At 33.6% G+C, this 22,183-nt stretch overlaps 2 protein-coding genes across 2 annotated transcripts; one reads left to right on the top strand and one right to left on the bottom strand.

Annotated features, from left to right (window-relative positions):
- Positions 1-365: 365 nt before the first annotated feature.
- On the top strand, positions 366-3,487 carry LOC103456228 (uncharacterized). The gene is made up of 8 exons (XM_017322590.3): positions 366-613; positions 867-951; positions 1,080-1,148; positions 1,343-1,455; positions 1,691-1,802; positions 1,904-2,047; positions 2,538-2,712; positions 3,201-3,487. The coding sequence occupies exons 1-8, from the start codon at positions 562-564 to the stop codon at positions 3,324-3,326; spliced, it is 876 nt and encodes a 291-aa protein (XP_017178079.2). The 5' UTR covers positions 366-561; the 3' UTR covers positions 3,327-3,487.
- Positions 3,488-13,931: 10,444 nt separating this feature from the next.
- LOC139191664 (protein TPR3-like) lies at positions 13,932-15,206 on the bottom strand. Its single transcript, XM_070812654.1, has 4 exons — positions 15,124-15,206; positions 14,690-14,869; positions 14,479-14,592; positions 13,932-14,232 (listed from the first exon to the last, which is right to left on the bottom strand). The coding sequence occupies exons 1-4, from the start codon at positions 15,204-15,206 to the stop codon at positions 13,932-13,934; spliced, it is 678 nt and encodes a 225-aa protein (XP_070668755.1).
- Between the last annotated feature and the right edge of the window lie 6,977 nt (positions 15,207-22,183).

The raw sequence follows: 22,183 nt of genomic DNA, 5'->3' as shown, positions 1-22,183 counted from the left end.
ACGTGTTACGTTTTGAAATTCTGGTTTGAGCAATAGTTTACATTAAATTAATGTAAACTATTATTTCCAACGTATTAATTTAAACTACAGAGAGTATGACTAGAACTTTAACATACGAGAATAATTTAAGAGTTGTTTAAAAGTGCTGTTAAAATGATTGAAAGAATTTTTGGAGAATATTTTTAAGTTCCCAAAGTACTATTAAACACCTTTTTAAAAAAATTCGCTTGTATTTTAACTACAATTGATTTCATAAACATTTTACAAAAATTACTTTTATTTAATTTAAAAATACTTTGAAACAAATTCTTTCGATTTAATAAGAAACTTGCAAGTGCTACGAAGACGGAAGTAAGACGGAACGTCACGGAAGTACACGTCACCCCACCCACTACAAAGTCCAAGTCCCAAAAGCTGTCTCCTCCCATAAGAAAGGTAACTTGTAGAAGCATCATCTCAGATTCTGATTTCTGTCCGTCTCTCTCACTCTCAGACTCTCTCAGTTTTACCTTCATTCGTTGCACCTGATTAGGGTTTCGTTTGTTCTCTCAAATTCTATCCATGGAGAAAGTCCGAAGAGCATCGCACGCCGGTTCTTGGTACACCGACAATCGTCAGTCTCTATCTCTCTCTCTCTCTCTCTCTCTCTCTCTCTCCCCCCCCCACTTTCTGTTTGGTTCCCAAGAAAATAACGCCCCTCTGATTGATTTTTTTGGCCTCCTTGAATACAAGAAGCGGAATTAGTGATTTGGGTCGGCAGTAAAACTAAAAAGTCACCAGATTTGGAGCTTTTGAGAAAATTAACTCATCCGATCAATTTGTGTGAAAAAAAATCAGTTTTTAATCTAAAAGTTTTGATTTTTCAGCTAAGAAGTTATCAGAAGAGATTGAAGGATGGCTGAGAGCATCTGGGCTCAATAAATCTCCTGATGTTCGAGGTGTCATTGCTCCGTAAGTTCATATTTTTGCTGTTCCTGCCTTTTTGTTTGTTTAAGCACTAATTAGTTGAAAACTTAGACTTATTTATTTACGTTTATTGTGGTTGAATTTATTTTCTGTGGGTGGCTCTGGGATTACAGGCATGCAGGGTATTCTTATTCGGGTCGTGCCGCTGCCTATGCATTTGGCAACATTGACCCAACAAACATGTAAGTTGTGTTCTTCTCGGGTTGTCTTTAATTAGTTCTCTCTAATACTGTTTTGATCATGTAGTGTAAAAAATATGAGCTGGTTATGTTCAGATAATTGTGCGTTGGCTCATGATCGAACCTGTAAAGCTTGATTGGTATGGGAAATGAGCTGTCTGCGAATTGTGAGATTACTGACCAACTTGCCTTTTCAGTAAGCGGGTGTTCCTGCTCGGTCCATCTCACCACCATTACACTCCAAAGTGTGCTCTTTCTACGGCCACGGTTTACAAGACCCCCATTGGGGACCTACCTATTGATTTGGAAGGTACTGTGATTCTTGTTTACACCTTTAGCAGTGAATGCAGCAGCATGACCTGATCGCAAAATGTAGGGATCATGTCTATTGTTTGTGCTGATTTCTCTGTTTCCCATTTTAACCAATACCTACCTATTAATAACATAACAATGAAAATATCACATGTTTCATTTACAGGAATTTACTACTTTCCTGTTAGCTTTTGTGATGGTTTTCTAAAATTCAGTTTGTTTTCACTTATCAGTGATTGAGGAGCTTAAAGCTTCTGGAAAATTTGAACTGATGGATATTCGCGTTGATGAGGCTGAACATAGCATGGAAATGCACTTGCCTTATCTTGCTAAAGTGTTTGAGGGGTATGTTTATTCGCTATAGTTTTATTTGTTGTTCTCATGTAGCACAGTTCTATTTTATAATCCTCTTTGGCGTGGCTGACTTTTTGACGATACTGATGCAGGCACCAAGTTAAAGTTGTGCCCATATTGGTTGGTGCTCTTAAAGCTGAAAGTGAAGCCATGTATGGACAGTTCCTTGCAAAATATGTGGATGATCCACAAAACTTCTTCTCTGTGTCATCAGATTTTTGTCATTGGGGGTCTCGGTATGTTCCACTCAAAGTTCTATATACGAACGAGTATTGGCATTGTTAGCTAAATGGACTGCTACTTTTGTCCAAGATGTCAGTGCATATCTACACTCATGTATGCAGACATGCATCTTCTGCAATATGCATTATGCACCTCTCTCTCTCTCTCTCTCTCTCTCACACACACACACAAACACACACACACACAGAGCGGTGCGCGAGCATGCAAACTTGCATTCACAAACACAACTTTTTGTTACAGTAGGACAGTTAGGGAGACTTTTAGAGCTTATATTTTGTTTTGTCTTTGTTCTAAGGAAAATAAAGAAGTGCTTGGTTTCAATTTAAATGTTTCTTCATGGATGCTATGTTATGGTATCCTTAGTTTTGTTACATGATATTTGATTGTTTTGCTAATTCTCTTCTCTTGCCATGCTTTGTGTACATATAATTGAAGCCAGACTGTCACTTGTTTACCGTGCCTAATCTTGTTATTCTCTCTCAGGTTCAATTACATGCACTATGACAAGAAACACGGGGCCATACACAAATCTATTGAGGCTTTGGACAGGATGGGAATGGAAATAATAGAAACTGGAAATCCAGATGCGTTCAAACAGTATCTTTCGGAGTTTGATAACACCATTTGCGGGCGCCACCCAATTAGTGTTTTTCTGCATGTAAGTACCTCAACTATTCCCTCTAATTTCTGAAGAGGAACAAGTTCAAATAGATTCCCTCAAATTTCTCAAAAGGACATTAACCAATACAAGAATATGGCACCCCAAATGAAACAGGGACCTGTTTTAGGATTATATTGCTGTTTTCAGCTTGAAAAGCTATGCCTATCATTAAGAAGTACCGTTGTCGTTCATGTTTCATTGACCTTTATACCATTTTGTCTGGAGACAAATAAAAGGTATGCTAGGAACTCGGTAATCAAATTGTACAATACTGTAACGAAAGCAACCTAAAGATATCCCTGTTATGTGTAGCACTTACCTATTCGATATTGACATACTGAAGTCACCAAAATCATGTTGAGAGGGAAAATGTTAGGGAGATTCCATTTTTTTCAAGAATTGAGCTTAGTTTACCTGGGCTACAAAATGTTTCTTCATTGATCATTGCTCATAACTTCTTGGACTATATTTCTCAATGTATTCAGATGCTGAGGAATTGCTCAACAAAGATAAAGATCAATTTTCTCCGATACGAGCAGTCAAGTCAGTGCAAAACCACGAGGGACAGCAGCGTAAGTTATGCATCTGCGGCAGCAAAGGTAGATGCTTAAAAGATGTAGTATCCTTTGAGACATTCAGCAATTTGATTTTCATCGAATTCATTGTAATGTTCAACTCAAGTAAATATGCATTCACGAACAATCATCGGGTTCCCGTGCCCCCCCTGCATGTAGATTGATACTAATAATGGATTGCGCTCTTTGATTTCTTATTTTTAGTTTGGATCGGAGTATGTCTTTGGTTATCATCATTTCTCCTAATGACAAAAATGATACGGCTGAAATGTAGCCAAGTTCATATTGACACCCTCCGACCTCCACTGCCTCAGACCAAGCACCCACCATTGTAGTTGTAGATGTGTGAGAATCTCGTTGCTCCAACGAGAAAACGGACAAAACTGGTAAGCCTAACTGATGGTTTACGGTGTTGGTTGAGCAGAAGCCAACCGACGGTGGCGGTTGGGTTTGGCAGTTACGGTGTTGGTAAGCTTAGAGCTACCCCATTACATACAATCGGGACTGAGGAAGTTGGAACCCCCGACTTACTGCTACATTTCATTCAAACAAAACAATACCAAATAGTCCTAGGCAAAATTTAAAAGCCTGTAGAGTAATAAGAGTTAAATAAAGATATGTGAGCACATAATTACTCTACTAAATTCAGTAATACATAACAAAGATACAAACTGGAGAACCAAACACACAAGTACATTTCCAAAATCAAGAACAATGCAAATTTTTAATAAAATCAAGAACAACGCAAATTTTTAATAAAATCAAGAACAATGCCTAATCAAGACTAGATTTCACAAACCCTAATTTAAATTTCACAAACCCTAAATCTCAAACCCTAAATTAATTCCAAAATTTACCAAATGTCCCGGATTCTGAGGTGAGGAGGTTGTTTGAGGTGAGGTCGAGGAGGGTGGTGAGGTTGTCTGAGCGAGGTCGCCGAGGTGTGGTCGAGTCGAAGTCGAGAGGCGCAGAGAGAGAGGCCCAGAGGGAGAGAGCGAGCGACGGAGAGAGAGGTGCAAAGAGAGAGCGACAGAGAGAGAGACAAAGAGAGAGAGGTGCAAAGAGAGAGCGACGGAGAGAGAGACAGAGAGAGAGAGTGACGGACGGAGAGAGAGACAGAGAGAGAGAGAGCGACGGAGAGAGAGAGTGACAAAGTCAAGAGGCGGAGAAAGAGAGTGACAGAGTTGTAACTCTGAGGGTTTTTAATTTTACATATATTAAATTAAATGGGTAAATGGATACCCGTTATAACCATGAATATTACCCATAACCGATGGATACCCGTTATAACCGCGGATAATACACATAACCACCCATTTAAATTTCATGGATAAACGGTTGTACCCATAACCGTTTATTTGTTTAAACGGTTACCCATAACCATAACCATCAACTTTAAATGGGCGGGTAACCGCGATTACCCATACCCATGGGTATTTTGCCTATCCCTACCCTTTACAGATAGGAAGTGATTCATCCTTGCCAACTAATCACAAATTGACAGATAACTGAAATGACGTAGCGAAAACACCATAATTGGTTAGGAAGAAATGATCCTTTTTGAGAAAGGGAAAGAAATGATCCTTAGATATAAAGAGCCAAAGTATTTTTCATATTGAAACGATATTCGCCCACGGTTTTTCTCCTTCTCAAACCCTGTTTATTTATGTCCCTGCCCTTGATAAGTTTTTCAATTCAAAGGACACAAATAAATATAGGTGAGTTATGGAAAAAAAGTGCTTGCAGAGCGAATGCCAGAAAAGTAGGGAAAAAGGAGCAGAAAACAAGGGGACTTTAATTTTTAGTTTTTTAAATTATTGTTTAATTAATATTATCCTTATTATATTAATGATCTTCCATTTTGGAGGGTTATTTAGTTGCGATTTTAATGAATTTTAAAAGAGTTATCGAATAAATCTAAGGAGTTTGACAGTGTTTTAATATACTTTTATAGAGACTGAATTTAGAGTGAATTCACACTTAGATTTTTAGGGTACTTTAATAAATTTTTTTAAAATTCTAATTGAATATTCTTGAACTTACATGAATTTATTTAAAATTTTGACTGAATACCCTTAAAATTTTAAACTTTTTAAAATCTTTTAAGATTTCCACATCACTTCATCTTCAGGCAAAATGTTTAATAGAAAATTAACAAATAAATGTGTTATTATTCACATCTTGACAATTTTTACGGTTGCTCTTAATTGTCGTCAATTAAATTTGACATGTAACACTAACACATAATGTTGAACCTCTAATATGGCTCACTACAACATTGCCCCAACCGTTCTTTTTCAAAGAGAGTTGTCGCATAAATTAGTTAAGAACTTGTCATTCACAAGATTTGAAGCTAAACCCTATTACTGAGTGACATCGAGAGATTTGTATATAGGTTTCTTTCCTACCTTGCCATTCGGTAGGGAGTGAAAATAGTTCTTCCACAACAAATAACTCATACTTTCATTTGGGAAGTGGGAAACGACTAACTCATTTTTTTTTCTTGAACAAACGATATTATCTACATTAAGAGAGTGAGATAGTAAGAAACAACGTCATACCTACTGATTACGCATGACTATGAACCAATATTCAAAAAGCCTGAAATGCAACTTGTCTACGCAGCGGAGGTGCTAGAGGTGCATGTCAATTAATATTTCTAAAAAGGGACTAATAATTCATTAATTTCACCACATGTAAATGTTTTAGTTAATTACTCTTCCAGTGCCTGCCTCCAGAAGTCGTGCCAACATAGCTCAAAAATGACGTTCGTCGAGTAGATGTTGTCAAGCACTGTGGTGAAGCCCTTCATGTATTCTCCACGAATGAAACATTCTTCCAAATACGGCAAGCTGAACCAGATTCTCGCTTCAGGCTACTCATATAAATAATTAATGCAGTTAAAAAAATCATTACTTTTTGTTAACCAATGATTGTAATCTCACAAAAATTGATAAACTATGATGATTATTGTATGTTGCATTTGGCTTTATGTGAAATTAAATTAAAAAATAAAAAGGAAAACTAATGAAAAAGACTTAAAACTTGGAGTTTTAACGATAAGGACAAAATAAAGGGTAAAGTGAATAGTACCAGGATTAACTTTTTATTGTAAAATGTGGTTTTTCGTTAAAATGAACAGTACCAAGAGTTTTTCGTTAAAGTTCCCAAAATAAAACTCACACGCGAGCTGTTTTTCCATAAATGTTGAGGTCAAAGTATTGTAGAATGGAGTAAATTGCATGTTCTTGTGAAATAGCAGCCATATTGTAGCTACTATATCATTTACTCCATTCTACAATACCTTGACCATAACATATAGTATTTATGCTTTGGTTCCTAAACGTCAAAAGGAGTCAAAAATTAGGATATAACACCAGAAAAATAACAGTTTACACACTATTTAGGTAGATCTTAACTGAAAGATAATATCATCTAAAAAAATTAATCATATCATCCACAACCAAACATGTACAATAATATCATCCATTAAAAAGATAATATCATCAGAAGAATAACACGAGAATAACAGTTTACACACTGTTTAAGTAGATCTTAAATGAAAGATAATATCATCTAAAAAAAAAAAAAAATCATATCATCCACAACCAACACGTACAATAATATCATCCACTAAAATGTACTATAATATCTACATGCGAGCTAGCTAGATGCCTATAATTAAAATCAAACAAATAGGAGTAGTGGCTTCCAAAAAAAAAAAACAAACAAACAAATAGGAGTAGTGAAAGCTTATGCTCTAGTGGCAAAAGGTTTTATACCACATTCACAGCAAAAGTCCGACTCACCAACAACCCTTTTAATTAAAACCAATAGGATTCGGTAAATCCTCTACAAAAATAAAAAAAATCCAGTTTTTAGGAAAGAGTATGAATTCGATATCTTATATAATTAAATACAATGAATACGGTGTAGATCTAGACATGCATTATATTTGGAAAACTAATTACGAAAGAACACTCATAATTTCTACATAAAATAGCAACTTTCTTAAGGAAAATTTCTTATTTATTGGCTAGCGGATTCTTTTTAATATATTTCTTATGAAAGCATATTTTTAGGGATATAAATTCTTAGCTGATGCCATCACAAGCGTTGGACTTACATTCCAAATACGCATACTAAGGATAGAACTTTATCTGTTGTTGTTTGAAATGTTTTCTTATATGACTGTATTGGAACATGTTGTAGCCGTGGATTCTCTACTTAATTACAAAAATAATGGCATAACTTGAACTTTGTCAAAAATAACTTTTAAACTTCAAAAATATTTGACGAAGAGTCATGTGTTAATTAATAAAGTTATAACATAGCCACACAATTGATTTTCACACATTATTTTTATTTCTTACACACCTCTTTATTTCTGACATTCAAATTAAATAAAATAATAGATAAGATTAAACATGAGTGTGTAAAAGAAAAATATTGTGTATTTATCACTTCTCTATTTTTTAACCAATATTATATAATATATGAACGACAAAATGAAATGAAATAATTGTTAACACCATTTTTTGACGTAGCATTATAATCAAGAAAGACTTATTTTTAACTATGATACTTGCACCTTATACAAAATCTCACTTTATCCCTTGCTCATTTTTGTGTGTCTCAATTTATCCTATGATGTTAACTCGGTTACATAAACCATTAAATTGTTGACGTGACATGAATATTTTAGTAAATTTGCTAATTAATAATTAAAAAATAAAAATAAATTTGATTGCCCCCACCACCTGTAAATTCCAATCGGATTTGGAGATCAATCCTCATAGGCTTGATGGTTAGACCATTTTTTGTAGACTGTATGATATGACGGTTGATGATTGAACGATTTTTTTTGTTTTTAATGATTTAAAGAAGAAGTTCAACTATTAACTGCCACATCATGTGGTCTACAAAATATTATCCCTCTCGCATCACCTAAGAGATTTGAATTAAGCTACAGAATATCATAATAATTTGGTTTCAAACTTATCACCTATCTGAATCTAACTTAAAATCTTTCATTTATAATAAAAATATCTCTAGATTGTAGTTCTAATAACAACCACTTTATGTGATTAAAGTTTAATAATAAAGCATAGTGAATTTGAACGAAATAATAAGTTGGTTAACTTATACAATAGTCTCGAACAAGTAGGTGGGAAGAGAGTATGATAACGACACTGATAGAAACACGGGCTTATATAAGTACAGTACAGATATCAGCTCATTTTTTAAACTCTTTAATAAATTCTTTTAAAATTGTAATTGAATATTCTTGAACTTTCATGAATTCATTTAAAATTCTGATTAAATGCCCTTAAAATTTTAAACTCTTTCAAAAAATTTTGAGCTTTCCAAATCACTCCATCTTCTGGCAAGGGGTTAAATAGAAAATTAACAAATAAAAGTGTTATTATTCACCTATGATAATTTTTACGGTTGCTCTGAATTGTCGTCAGTTAAATTTGACATGTAACACTAACACATAACACTGAACCTCTAATATGGCTCACTACAACATTGCCCCAACCGTTCCTTTTCAAAGAGAGGTATCGCATAAATTAGTTAAGAACTCGTCATCCACAAGATTTGAAGCTAAACCCTATTACTGAGTGACATCGAGAGATTTGTATATAGGTTTCTTTCCTACCTTGCCATTCGGTAGGAAGTGAAAATAGTTCTTCCACAACAAATAACTCATGCTTTCATTTGGGAAGTGGGAAACGACTAACTCATTTATTATTATTTTTTTGAACAAACGATATTATCTACACCAAGAGAGTGGGATAGTGAGAAACAACGTCGTACCTACTGATTACGCATGACTATGAACCAATGTTCAAAAAGCCTGAAATACAACTTGTCTGCGCAGCGGAGGTGCTAGAGGTGCTTGTCAAATTAATATTTCTAAAAAAGGACTAATAATTCATTAATTTCACCAAATGTAAATGTTTTAGTTAATTACTCTTCCAGTGCCTGCCTCCAGAAAGTCGTGCCAACATAGGGATCAGAATCCTCTCATGAGCAGATGGAAAGGATCCTCCTAACCAAGCCCATCGGGCTGTTCAATTTTTATCCAACGGCTACAAACATGGGGTCCTTTTAAAAGTTATAATAATTATAATCGTTAGATAAAAATTGAATAACCTGATGGGCCTGGTCAAGAGGATCCTCTCCATCCGCTTATGAGGGGATCTTGATCCCCAACATAGCTCAAAAATGACGTTCGTTGAGTAGATGTTGTCAAGCACTGTGGTGAAGCCCTTCAAGTATTCTTCTGCATTATAGAAATCTCCACGAATGAAATATTCTTCCAAATACGGCAAGCTGAACCAGATTCTCGCTCCAGGCTACTCATATAAATAATTAATGCGGTTAAAAAAAGCGTTACTTTTTGTTAACCAATGATTGTAATCTCACAAAAATTGATAAACTATGATGATTATTGTATGTTGCATTTGGCTTTATGTGAAATTAAATTAAAAATTAAAAAGGAAAACTAATGAAAATGATTTGAAAACTTGGAGTTTTAACTATAAGGACAAAATAAAGGGTAAAGTGAATAGTATTAGGATTAACTTTTTGTAAAAATATGATTTTTCTTTAAAGTGAACAGTACCAGGAACTTTTCGATAAAATTCCCAAAATAAAACTCACACGCGAGCTGTTTTTCCACAACTGTTGAGGTCAAAGTATTGTAGAATGGAGTAAATCGCATGTCCTTGTGAAATAGCAGCCATATTGTAGCTACTATATTATTTACTCCATTCTACAATACCTTGACCATAACATATAGTAGTTATGCTTTGGTTCCTAAGTGTCAAAAGGAGTAAAAAATCAGGATATAACACCAGAAAAATAACAGTTTACACACTATTTAGGTAGATCTTAAATGAAAGATAATATCATCTAAAAAAAAATATCATATCATCCACAACCAAACATATACAATAATATCATTCACTAAAAAGATAATATCATCAAAAGAATAACACCAGGAGAATAACAGTTTACACACTGTTTAAGTAGATCTTAAATGAAAGATAATATCATCAACAAAAAAAAAAATAAATCATATCATCCACAAGCAAAACACGTACAATATCATCCACTAAAATGTACCATAATATCTACATGCGAGCTAGCTAGATGCCTATAATTAAAATCAAACAAATAGGAGTAGTGAAAGCTTATGCTCTAGTGGCAAAAGGTTTTATACCACATTCACAGCAAAAGTTCGACTCACCAACAACCCCTTGAATTAAAATCAATAGGATTCGGTAAATCCTCTACAAAAATAAAAAAAATCCAGTTTTTAGGAAAGAGTATGAATTCGATATCTTATATAATTAAATATAATGAATACGGTGTAGATCTAGACATGCGTTATATTTGGAAAACTAATTACGAAAGAACACTCATAATTTCTACATAAAATAGCAACTTTCTTAAGGAAAATTTCTTATTTATTGGCTAGCGGATTCTTTTTAATATATTTCTTATGAAAGCATATTTTTAGGGATATAAATTCTTAGCTGATGCCATCACAAGCGTTGGACTTAACATTCCAAATACACATACTAAGGATAGAACTTTATCTATTTTTGTTTTAAATGTTTTCTTATATGACTGTATTGGAATATGTTGTAGCAGTGGATTCTCTGCTTATTAATTAAAAAAAATAATGGCATAACTTGAACTTTGTCAAAAATAACTTTTAAACTTCAAAAATATTTGACAAATAGTCATGTGTTAATTAATTAATAAAGTTATAGCATAGCCACACAACTGATTTTCACATATCATTTTTATCTCTTACACACCTCTTTATTTTTAACTTTCAAATTAAATAAATCAAACGAAAATATTAGATAAGATTAAACATGAGTGTGTAAAAGAAAAATATTGTGTATTTATCACTTCTCTATTTTTCAACCAATATTATATAATATATGAACGACAAAATGAAATGAAATAATTGTGAACACCATTTTTTTGACGTAGCATTATAATCAAGAAAGACTTATTTTTAACTATGATACTTGCACTTTATACAAAATCTCACTTTATCCCTTACTTGCTCATTTTCGTGTGTCTCAATTTAGGCTAAATAGCCAAAATGGTCTATGAGATTTGTATAACTCATCACTTTGGTCTCTAACATTTCAAATCAATAAAAGTGGTCCTTAAGATTATCCACCATCCATCATTTTGGTCATTCCGTGAAAAACTCCGTTAAGTGTCTAGGAGCTCGTGGACTGAAGTTTGGGCAATTTTCAAAGCTTCGTAACTCAATTGTTTCTTAACCAAATTTGACCCATAATATATCAAAATGAAGATAGGAAAGTGTAGAATAAGATTATCCCATTTGAAAGCCCAGTGGTTGCCGGAGATAGCTGGAAAATAGCCTCAAAGTTGACTGGTCCGAAGGAAAACTGGAAAACTCACTGGAAACTGGGTAAACTTTAAACGTTCATAACTTCTTCAATACTCAACGAAATCAAGTGATTCAAAAACTAAAATCATACTTATCAATCCGAAGAAGAGAATGGTACCTTTTTAGGTGGCTAAATCACCGTGGTTTGGCCGGAAAACGGCTCGAAAGTGGCTGTCCTGGTCTCGAGTTAGCCACTTTCGAGCCATTTTCTGGCCAAACCACCGCTAGTTAGCCATCTAAAAAGATACCATTCTCTTCGTCTCGTTGAGAAGTATGATTTTCATTTTTGAATCACTAGATTTTCTTGAGTATTGAAGAAGTTATGAACGTTTAAAGTTTACCTAGTTTCCGGCGAGTTTTCCAGTTTTTCCTCTGACCAGTCAACTTTGAGGCTATTTTCCGGCCATCTTCGGCAGCCATTGGGCTTCCAAATAGGTATAATCTTATTCTACACTTTCCTATCTTCATTTTGATATATTATGGGTCGAATTTGGTTAAGAAACGATTGAGTTACGAAGCTTTGAAAATTGCCCAAACTTCTGATCAAGAGCTCCGGGACACTTAAACAAAGTTTTTAACGGAAGGACAAATTGATGGATGGTGGACAATCTCAGGGACCATTTTTATCGATTTGAAATGTTAGGGACCAAAGTGATGAGTTATGCAAATCTCAGAGACCATTTTGGCTATTTAGCCCTCAATTTATCCTATAATATTAACTCGGTTACATAAATCATTAAATTGTTGACGTGACATGAATATTTTAGTAAATTTGCCAAGTAATAATTAAAAAATAAAAATAAAATTGACTAAACAAAAAAACCAGCTTATCACCCCACCACCTGTAAATTCCAATCGGATTTGGAGATCAATCCTCATAGGCTTGATGGTTAGACTATTTTTTGTAGATTGCATGATATGCAGTTAATGATTGAACTTTTTTTTTTTAATGATTTAAAGAAGAAGTTCAACTATTAACTACCACATCATATGGTATACAAAATGTTGTCCCTCTCGCATCACTCAAGAAATTTGAATTAAGCTACATAATATCATAATAAGTTGGTGTCAAACTTGTTACCTATCTAAGTCTTAACTTAAAACCTTTCATTTATAATAATAAAAAATATCTCTACAGAGCTAATAACAACCACTTTATGTGATTAAATTTTAATAATAAAGCATAGCGAATTTGTACGAAATAATAAGTTCCTCAACTTATACAATAGTCTCGAACAACTAGGTGGGAAGAGAGTATGATAGCGACATTGATAGGACCACGGGCTTATATAAGTACAGTACAGATGTCAGCTTTATCCAGGCTACTGTCCAAAGTGGTGGGTCGCGGTTGGTGCGACTGGAGAGGTGGCTGAAAGAAACGTACACGCTTGTTTGCCATGCCGAGGTTCCGGAGGAAGATAAATTTTTAGTTGTGGTACGAACACAAGTGTTATATCACGTGTTTTAATATGATTGGTTGAAAATTTTATTTTTTAAGTTATTAACTTTTTAGCACACCTATCTTACTATTTGTATAATGACACATAATGTATCACCTGATATACCGATTACACTGAAAAATCTCTCTAAGAGGAATTCTGTGTTGCTTTCTACTTCAGTTTACTCTTCTCATCGCTACAACCAAGATGTGCTTTCAATTTTCTAAGTTTCTTTTCACTTTTTAATAAAAAAAATCTTTAACTTTTTATTTAAATGAACACATACATTTTAATTTTCTCTCAATCGTTTATAGACACATAAACCAAATAATACAAAAAAAATAGAAGTTTTAATTTTCAAAATTTCCAAATTTCCAAATTTCACCAGCTTCGCACTAAAGGTTAAATAGAGAAATAATATAAAAGTTGGAGTTATTATTCACGCGGTTTATGACGTTATTCTGCCTTCTTGACAAATAATTTTACTGTTATTCTCAATTGTCAAGAGTAAAATTTAACGTGCTGTATTCATATCTTTTTATTTTGGACATTTTGCATAGACTATGTAAACTCTTAACAAACTCATACTCTTAATCCTCTAGCTTAGCCCAATACTGTATTGCACAACCGATTCAAATTAATAAATAATCGCTCCCATTTCTATAAATTGAATTAATTGATAGAAGATACATTTATGTTCAATGTACACTAATTAGCAAAACACCATCACATCAAACAATGTCCTGCAGCCTCCTAATTACATATAATTACGACCCAATATCCGAAGCCTGGAATAAGCCTGAAATGGACTTGTACAAGCAACGGAGTTGTTGGAGGTTGTAACGCTGCTATAGATGCTCGTCGAATTAGCAGAATTGCGGGTGGGGGAGGGAGTGCTAGATTGGCAAGGCCGCCGCTACTGTAGTGGTTGGGAATTCGATATCGAATTTTCCCAACCAGCAGTGGATTCGCCTCCAAACATCTCCTTATATCTATCATCGCCGCAGTTCTTGCTTCTATGAGGTCTCCATAGCCCTGAAGTCGTAGGTAGATTCTACATGCAGGAAGCAAAGCGCGATATATGAAAAATAAAAAAAATCAGTCATATAAAGCAGTAACTACTTTAGTGTGTGTGCAATCACAACGATCGAAATTGTTCATTTAAAAAAAATATATATATTTGTACCATCTCAAAATATCACTCTCTAATAAAACAAAATTTTACATTGTGAAACTAATATCTCTCATTAAATGCTCGATTAAGATTATACAAAATAACAAAAGTCGTCGTTTTCCTTACCTAACGTCGTGTAAGTTCATAATCTCGGTCGCCTGTGCAATCAGGTTTTGATTGTACGGTAGGAAGGTTGTGAGTTCTTCATGGAGAAGTTCATTTGCTTCCTCATAGTTATTCCTGCATGTGTACAAAGTTATAAGTAAATATAATTAACATTGCTAAAAAGAACTAATATTTCGTTAATTCCTTTAAATATAGGGTTTTAGTTAATTACTCGTCCAGTGCCTCCAAAAACTTGTGCCAACGAAGCTCAAAAATGACCTTCGTTGAATAGATGTTGTCATGCACTGTGGTGAAGCCGTTGAAGTACTCTTCTGCCTCGTCAAACTCTCCATGAATGAAACATTCTTCAAAATATGGCAAGCTGAAGAACAAGCCGGATTCCCCCTCAAGTCTACATGCATAAAGAATAATGTAGTTATTATGATCATAAATAAAAAGGAAAGACCAGTAAAAGAATCTCAACCCCAAGACATAAATGGTGACAAACATCTACGCAAGCGTTGATGGTTGCTAGCCATTATTATGTGTGAGATTTATACTAGGGATCTCAAGTACGTAAATGGCTAACAATCATCTCGCGCGCATAGACAATAGTTGTTCTTGGCATTTGTCTTGAGAGAAAATTAATATGGGAAAGAAACTCACGTTCGAGCTGTTTGTCCAAAATTGTTGAAATCAAGATATTGTAGAATGGAGTAAATCACATCTCTTTGTGAAATAGCAGCCATGTCGTCAATACAGTAGCTCTGATTTGGTTCCTAAATGTCAAAATAAGTGAAAGGTTAGTAAATAATGTCATCCACACCAAAAAAGAATTCAAAATCAAATCACCGACAACCAAAAAATGCATGTAAAATGATCACATCCACCAAACAATATACCATAACATCTGCATTGCAAGCTAGCTAGAAGCCTACAATAGTTTTTTTTTTTTTTTTAAGAGAAGCTAGAAGCCTAGAATTAAACTAAAACAAATAAGATTTGTGTGAATTTACTCTCTAGTATCGAAGCGCTTTATACTATATTCACAACAAGAGTTTAGCTTACCAACCACCTGTTGAATTAAAACCAGTAGGATTTGGTATCCTAAAAACATGTAAAAAAAATTTAACTTTTAGGAAAGAGAATGAATTCAATAACTAATGTAGATAGATATGATGGATACGGTTCAGATCTAGACATACATCGTATTAGGAAAGGTAATTAAGAAAGAAAACTCATAATTAATTTTCTACATCAAATAGAGCAAACATTTCTAAATAAAAAAAAGAGAGAAGAGAAATGGTTCTCACTTCTTAAACTCTCTGAGCTTGATGCCTGCCTCAATTTACTCTTAAGCTCGAATTATCATTCACTGCATCTGCATGAAATGGCTTGGCAGAGGCCTGAATTTATAGGAGAGGGCGAGGGGAGAGTGGTATCATGACCATTGGCGAACATACGTTTGTTTGGGTTACATGTAGCAGGGATTATGTGGTCATTTTCGTTGAGCACTCTGTGGGCTATTGACCACCAGACTCAGGAGGGGGTCTGTGAAACACGCTCTCCAGATGTGTAAATGGCAAAAGTTTATGGTTCTCACAATCATCTCATGCACTCTTCTAGTATAACCAATTGATTAAATGTTTAATCTGCCCTAAATATAATTCTCTCTCTCTCTCTCTCTCTCTCTCTCTTCTATTTTTATGACATTATACAAATTCTTTTGGGAAAAGGATTCTCTTCGGATCCACTTTGTGGGGATTTTAGGGATCCCAACATCCTAGCCGTTCATTGTACATCGTGCGGCTAATTTTCATCAGATACTATTTGTATTTAATTTTAAATAAAAAATCAAATGATTTCTGATCGCATGATTACGATGAACTGCTAAAATATGGAGATCCCTAGGATCCTCACAAAATAGATCTGAATGGAATCCAATTCCAATTTGTTCAGTTGAAAATAAACTCATGTATTATAATATAGTTGTCAAATATTTAGAATATAGTGAAAATTTTTCTAATAAGTGAAGTCATAACATAGATTTTTGTTTAATAAATTTAAAAGTGAATTATCAATTAGATGAATATTACGAGTGATAATTTTTATGAACTTAAGAAATTCCTATTAAAAAAGATCTTAATAAATTCTTGCACTCCATATTTTGTAATATATAACACATAGTTAATTATGCAAAATATTTACATTTGAATGTTAGTAAATATGAAAATATTTACATTTTAGTGTTATTGTTAGGTCTCTCATGAAGTTCACGATTAAGTAGCGCGTGAAGGGACCAAGTTCAAACAATGTTTAAGAATACAACATAAATACGCAAGTAACATTTACAAAGATATGGGAAAACACTTGAGATCGTGAACAAGTAAGCATGCCAATTCAAGTTCGTAGTTAGGCCATCTCCAACCGATGGCTGGTCAGAGGGCTCGTTTTAGCCCTCTGGCCCTCCAAGATTCTCCAAGATATTAATATTTTAATGAACAGTACAGGGCCATATTTGCCTCCGTCTCCAACCGAGGGCCAGAGGGCCAGAGGGCTCGTTTTAGCCTTGTCACAAAAAACCGTCTCCAACCGAGGGCCAAAGGGTCATAGGGCCAAACATAATTTATATGTTGGTTAATGTTATTTAATGTTATTAAATGTTTTTAAAAATGTTGTTTAAGTTTCATGTTGTTAAATGTTTTTTTATGTTGGTTAATGTTATTTAATGTTATTTCATATTGTTTAATGTTGTTTCATGTTACTTAATTTAATTTAATGTTGTATAAATGGCCTAGGAAAAAAATAGAATTGAAAAAAATTATGAAACAAATTTTGTGAAATAGAAGTTATAGGAAATAAAATATGAATCAACTTTTGTAAAATAGAAGTTATAGGAAAAAAATAGAATTTAAAAAAAAATTGAAACAAATTTTGTAAAATAGAATTGAAACAAAATATGAAACAAAATTTGATTAATATGAAAAGGAAAAAAAAAGGGAAAAAAAAAGGCCTAATAATACAACGGCTAGTAGCCGTTGTATTAAAAAACATTCAAACTATTAGTGTCGGTTATAACCGACACTAATAGTAGAACTATTAAAAAAAAAATAAAACCTGTTTAATGTTGTCGGTTTTAACCGACAGCAATAGAAAACAATAAAAAAAAAATAAGCCAGCCTGGGGCTGGCTGGCTGGCCGAAAGCAGCCAGCCCTCCAGCCCTCTCCGATCCCGTGGGGCCCTCCCAGATTCCAGAGCCCTCTGGCCTAGCCCTCGGTTGGAGACGGTTTTAGGGCTATTTTCGGCCCTCTGGCCCTCTGGACCCTTCGGTTGGAGATGGCCTTAGTTGTTGGGCTGGCATAGGCATAAAAAAAAAAAATTACAGTTGAGTGGGGCTAACGTACATTAAAAAGATAAACATCGGTTAAATTATTGGTATTGTATTAACTTTTATTGGGCCGATACTGAATGTAGCTTTTCAATGGTCAGGTAAGAGTTGTAGCTTTTCAACCGGGCGAGATGTCTGATTAGTTATGTGGCTTCATACTTTATCTCGAGTTAGCCTACTCTTGGGCCTGTCACGATGAAGAGTTGGCTCCGTTCCTAACACAGTCGGATTAGTTTTTCGATCTCTTTTCTTGGCGAATATTCTTTTTTCTATAGCTCATACTTAGCCAATTTGTAATCTATTCTATATTTTCTTTTCTTGAAAATTGAATTTTTTACTAAATGATGTCATCAAAGTAGCTCAGTTTCAAAGCATTTGTATTTTCAAGGTTGTCTTATTTTTCAGACCTAAAACTGCTTATTTATCAAGGAAAAAAAAACAAATGAATTTCTTTATTGGAATAAAATTCAACATTATATTCTAATTAAGTAATTCGACACATATTACATAAGTTACAAATTAAATAACAATTAACCAACTAAGCTTATTGTATATGTAATATTCTTTTATCCATAATAACCCTTGATGTTGCTTTAATAAGAAAAAAAATGATGAAACAAAAAATAAGGAAAAATAAATTAATAGAGTTCAAACTAGTTTCTGTGAGCAGGTAAAAATGTGACTCCCTTTAACATGTAGCTGCTAATACTTTTTTTTGCTTTGCCAATAAAACGCTTCAAGTTGCTAATACGCTACCTGCATGTCAAGAATTTATCATTCTAAAAGCTTATATTAGTGTGAACGCAATACGATTAAGCCCCAAGTAGACACTGTAACGGAAGGAAAAATTAAACTGCCTTAGCGCGTGAAGCCCCTTAATTTGGCTTTGTGTTCAGCTACCACAAAGGTAAAACCATGTCACTAATTAGGTTCAAATTAGTGGCAAATTGCAAGTTGTGCCACTAATTAAGAACTCCAGATCTTGTTCATAAAATGCATGGCCATGTGTGTTACATGCATTACTGTCATTTATGTGAAAAGTTGTGTGGGAAAAAAAGGGACCAATCTTCTTTATCTTTGCAACATTTGACTTTGTAGAAAAGGAGGAGTGGAAACAAAACCCTTGAACGGAAAGGTAAATACTCCTTTAAACAAAATAACAAGAAAAGAAAAGAAAAGAAAACCCTTGAACGGAAAGGTAAATACTCCTTTAAACAAAATAACAAGAAAAGAAAAGAAAAGAAAAGGTAATTAAATACTTTTTATTTTTTAAGAAAAGTACGATCTTCATTGATACGTCTTTTGAGTCTATTTGGATACGATCTTTAATCACAGTTTCTAGCTTAATAAAATGCATCATTGATGAACATATTAAATAGGTTTTCCAATTATGTTCTCTATTCATTAGTTCAAAAGTTCAGATTGAGTTGTACTATTTAATTTCGCTTCTCGTGTTCTTGTTATAGGCGATTTTAAGTTGACAAGAGTTTTATCTTTATAGATATGTCGTGTTATATCAGCTTGTCACCGTATGATCATTATTGATAGCCTTTGTCATATCAGATGGTCTCTCCATGGTGAAGAAAGTTGAGGTTTCACTGTAAATCTAATTGGCAATATGAGGATTAGCTAAACATCTTATAAGCCCTTGAAAGACTTCTCCTTTAAACAATGTGAGACTTTTTTACCTTCACATTATTTCTCTCTTCAACGATGTAAGACTTTTTTACCTTCACATTATTTCTCCTTTCAACGATGTGAGACTTTTTTACCTTCACATCTTCACACACCCATCGTGTGTGATGAATTTTCAAGCCAAATACATGGGTAACACAAATTGGATGACGTGAAATACGTGAGGCGTTGGGCTTCACACGTGGGTCAACTTACTCAATTACTATGAAGAAAGTTGATGTTCCACCATATAACCAATTGACAATATGAGGATTAGCACAACCTATTATAAGCCCTTGCAAGGTTTCTCCTTTTACCGATGTGAAACTTTTTTACCTTCACATCTAGCACTTGGTTGTATGTGAATCCCACATTGAAAATTTGGAAAAACCTCGCAGTTTCTTGTTAGACTTAACTGAATATTCTAAAGGCATCAATTAACGCTGTTTTCCTTTTCGCTAGATTTAACTAATATTTTATCAACTTGACGAAATGTACTAATGGCGTGTGTCGGCTCCAAAACGGCGCGTGACAGCTCCAACCGACGAGGGGTGGTACACTGTACTTCAACATCAAAATAAAACTTCTAGAGTCCCACATCGACTGCAAACAAAACATGGGACTCTCCTTGAGTATAAAAGAAGATCACTTTCCCACAATTGATCCCTAATGATATTATTCTACTTAATCTATTATTAGAACTCATTAAGTGATGATTATATCTAAACCCTTGTATCATGTACATAAACTTTACGTTATTAATGGGAACTCCTCCATCATGTGGACATAGCCCAACATAGGTGAACCGTGTACCTCTTGCGTTTACTTCCCTTATCTCTTATCTCTATACATGCTACCCTCACTAAGTGACTGAAGCAACCTAACAAAGGTCACATATTAACACTTTACGATATTCCAAAGTCAACTTGGTTTTGTGCATTAACAATCAAAATTTCATAATCAAAACCGTTTAGTTTTTTAGTCCTCATTTGAAGATCATCCTTACAGAAAGTCATTCAAAACAAAGATTGTTTAGTCAACCAATTGGATATAATAAAATGGACAGTTTCTCATTAATATGTTACCTGATACCTACATCGTTGATTTATTTGATACATTTGAATGATTAAACAATCTCCAATTCGAATCATTTTTTGCAACATTGATCTTCAAATAAAGATTAAGAAATTGAAGGTTCTGATTATAACATCTATGTGGTTATGATACGTTATTTGCAATGGGAATGAGCTTATTCCTCAAGAAGGGAATACAAGTATTATTCATTTATTATGTGTTTTTATCAATTTTTATCTAATATTTATTTTGTTTTCATCTATTTATTTTTAATATTGAAAACTCATATTCTAACTGTCAAAAAAATTCTCATTTTGTTATTTTCATTTTAAAAAACTAAATACTCACAATAGGTACTAAATGAGTTCCCAAACATGTTTATGAAACAAGCCTTATATATATTTTTGAATGTCATAACACACCAATGATTGAATTTTTACTTGTTTTGTGGTGAATTTTCACTTATTATGCTACTCACCTTTTCCCCAATAAAATTCCATAAAAGAAAATTACCTTTTTTGTTTTTAGTTACTATATATTCGTTGTGAATGTTTTACTTATTAGTTTTCAGTATTTTTCTTCTTCTTCAAGTTTTCTGCAAATTTCTTTTTTGATACTAATTTCTGAAATTAGTAGTTGAAAAACATGAACATGAGGAGAAAAGAAGAAGAAATTGGATAGGGAACAGGAACGGCAAGAATTCTTGAGTTTTTTACATTCCTTTTTATAATTGATTATTCATTAGTACACAGGGCATAACTGTCGTACCCAGTGCATAAGGCTCCCGCTTTACACAGGGCATAACTAAACAGAAAAAATTATGGTGGGTTAAAAAGTTGGCGGGATTAATGAGATACTAGCATTTGCCTACACACTTTGTGTGTATGAACATATTTTTTTTTTAAACGAGAAGGAGAGAGGGAGGGAAAGAGAACGTGGGGGGTTTTTTATTTTGATTATTTTATTTTATTTGATTTAAAATTTTTTTTAATGTTGAAGGTATTTTAACATCACCTGTAGGTGAGACTTCAATAAAAAACAGTAAAATTTAAACCTATGAAATTACATTATTGCCCATAATTTTTTTTGTGTGATAGAAGACTAAATTGTCTTTTCACCATCTTTTGGTTGACAAAGAGGATTTCATTAATTAGTAGAGATTAAGAAATGAAATAAATCATTTTTAATACATTAATTACCTAATTAACTGATAACAGAACCCACATGGCAACTAATGAATGAAAAAACAAATAGGGAAGACAAGAAGAGAGGGTGCATTTTTGCTCACCACTGTACCATTAATTGAGTTTAAATTTTAAGATTTATGTCTATCACCATATAGATCTCAAAATTTATACTTACCTAGCGATAATAAATAGAGTGGTGAGCATCACTTTCACTTAAGTATGGTGAGCAAAAATAATCCAACAAGAAAGTAACTAGCATTCTTTTAGACCGTCAAATTTTAACCATAAAATTGAAATTTGTAGGCTTATATAGCACTTTGATAGTTTGATCTTCTTCTTTTTCAAATTTTGTTCTTCACCTGATATGTCAAATTTAAACTATTATTTATTTTTTATAATTGT

Source organism: Malus domestica, chromosome 15 (genome assembly GCF_042453785.1).
Source record: "Malus domestica chromosome 15, GDT2T_hap1".
In the NCBI taxonomy this organism is placed as follows: Eukaryota; Viridiplantae; Streptophyta; class Magnoliopsida; order Rosales; family Rosaceae; genus Malus; species Malus domestica.
This window is presented reverse-complemented; position numbering and strand designations above follow the sequence as displayed.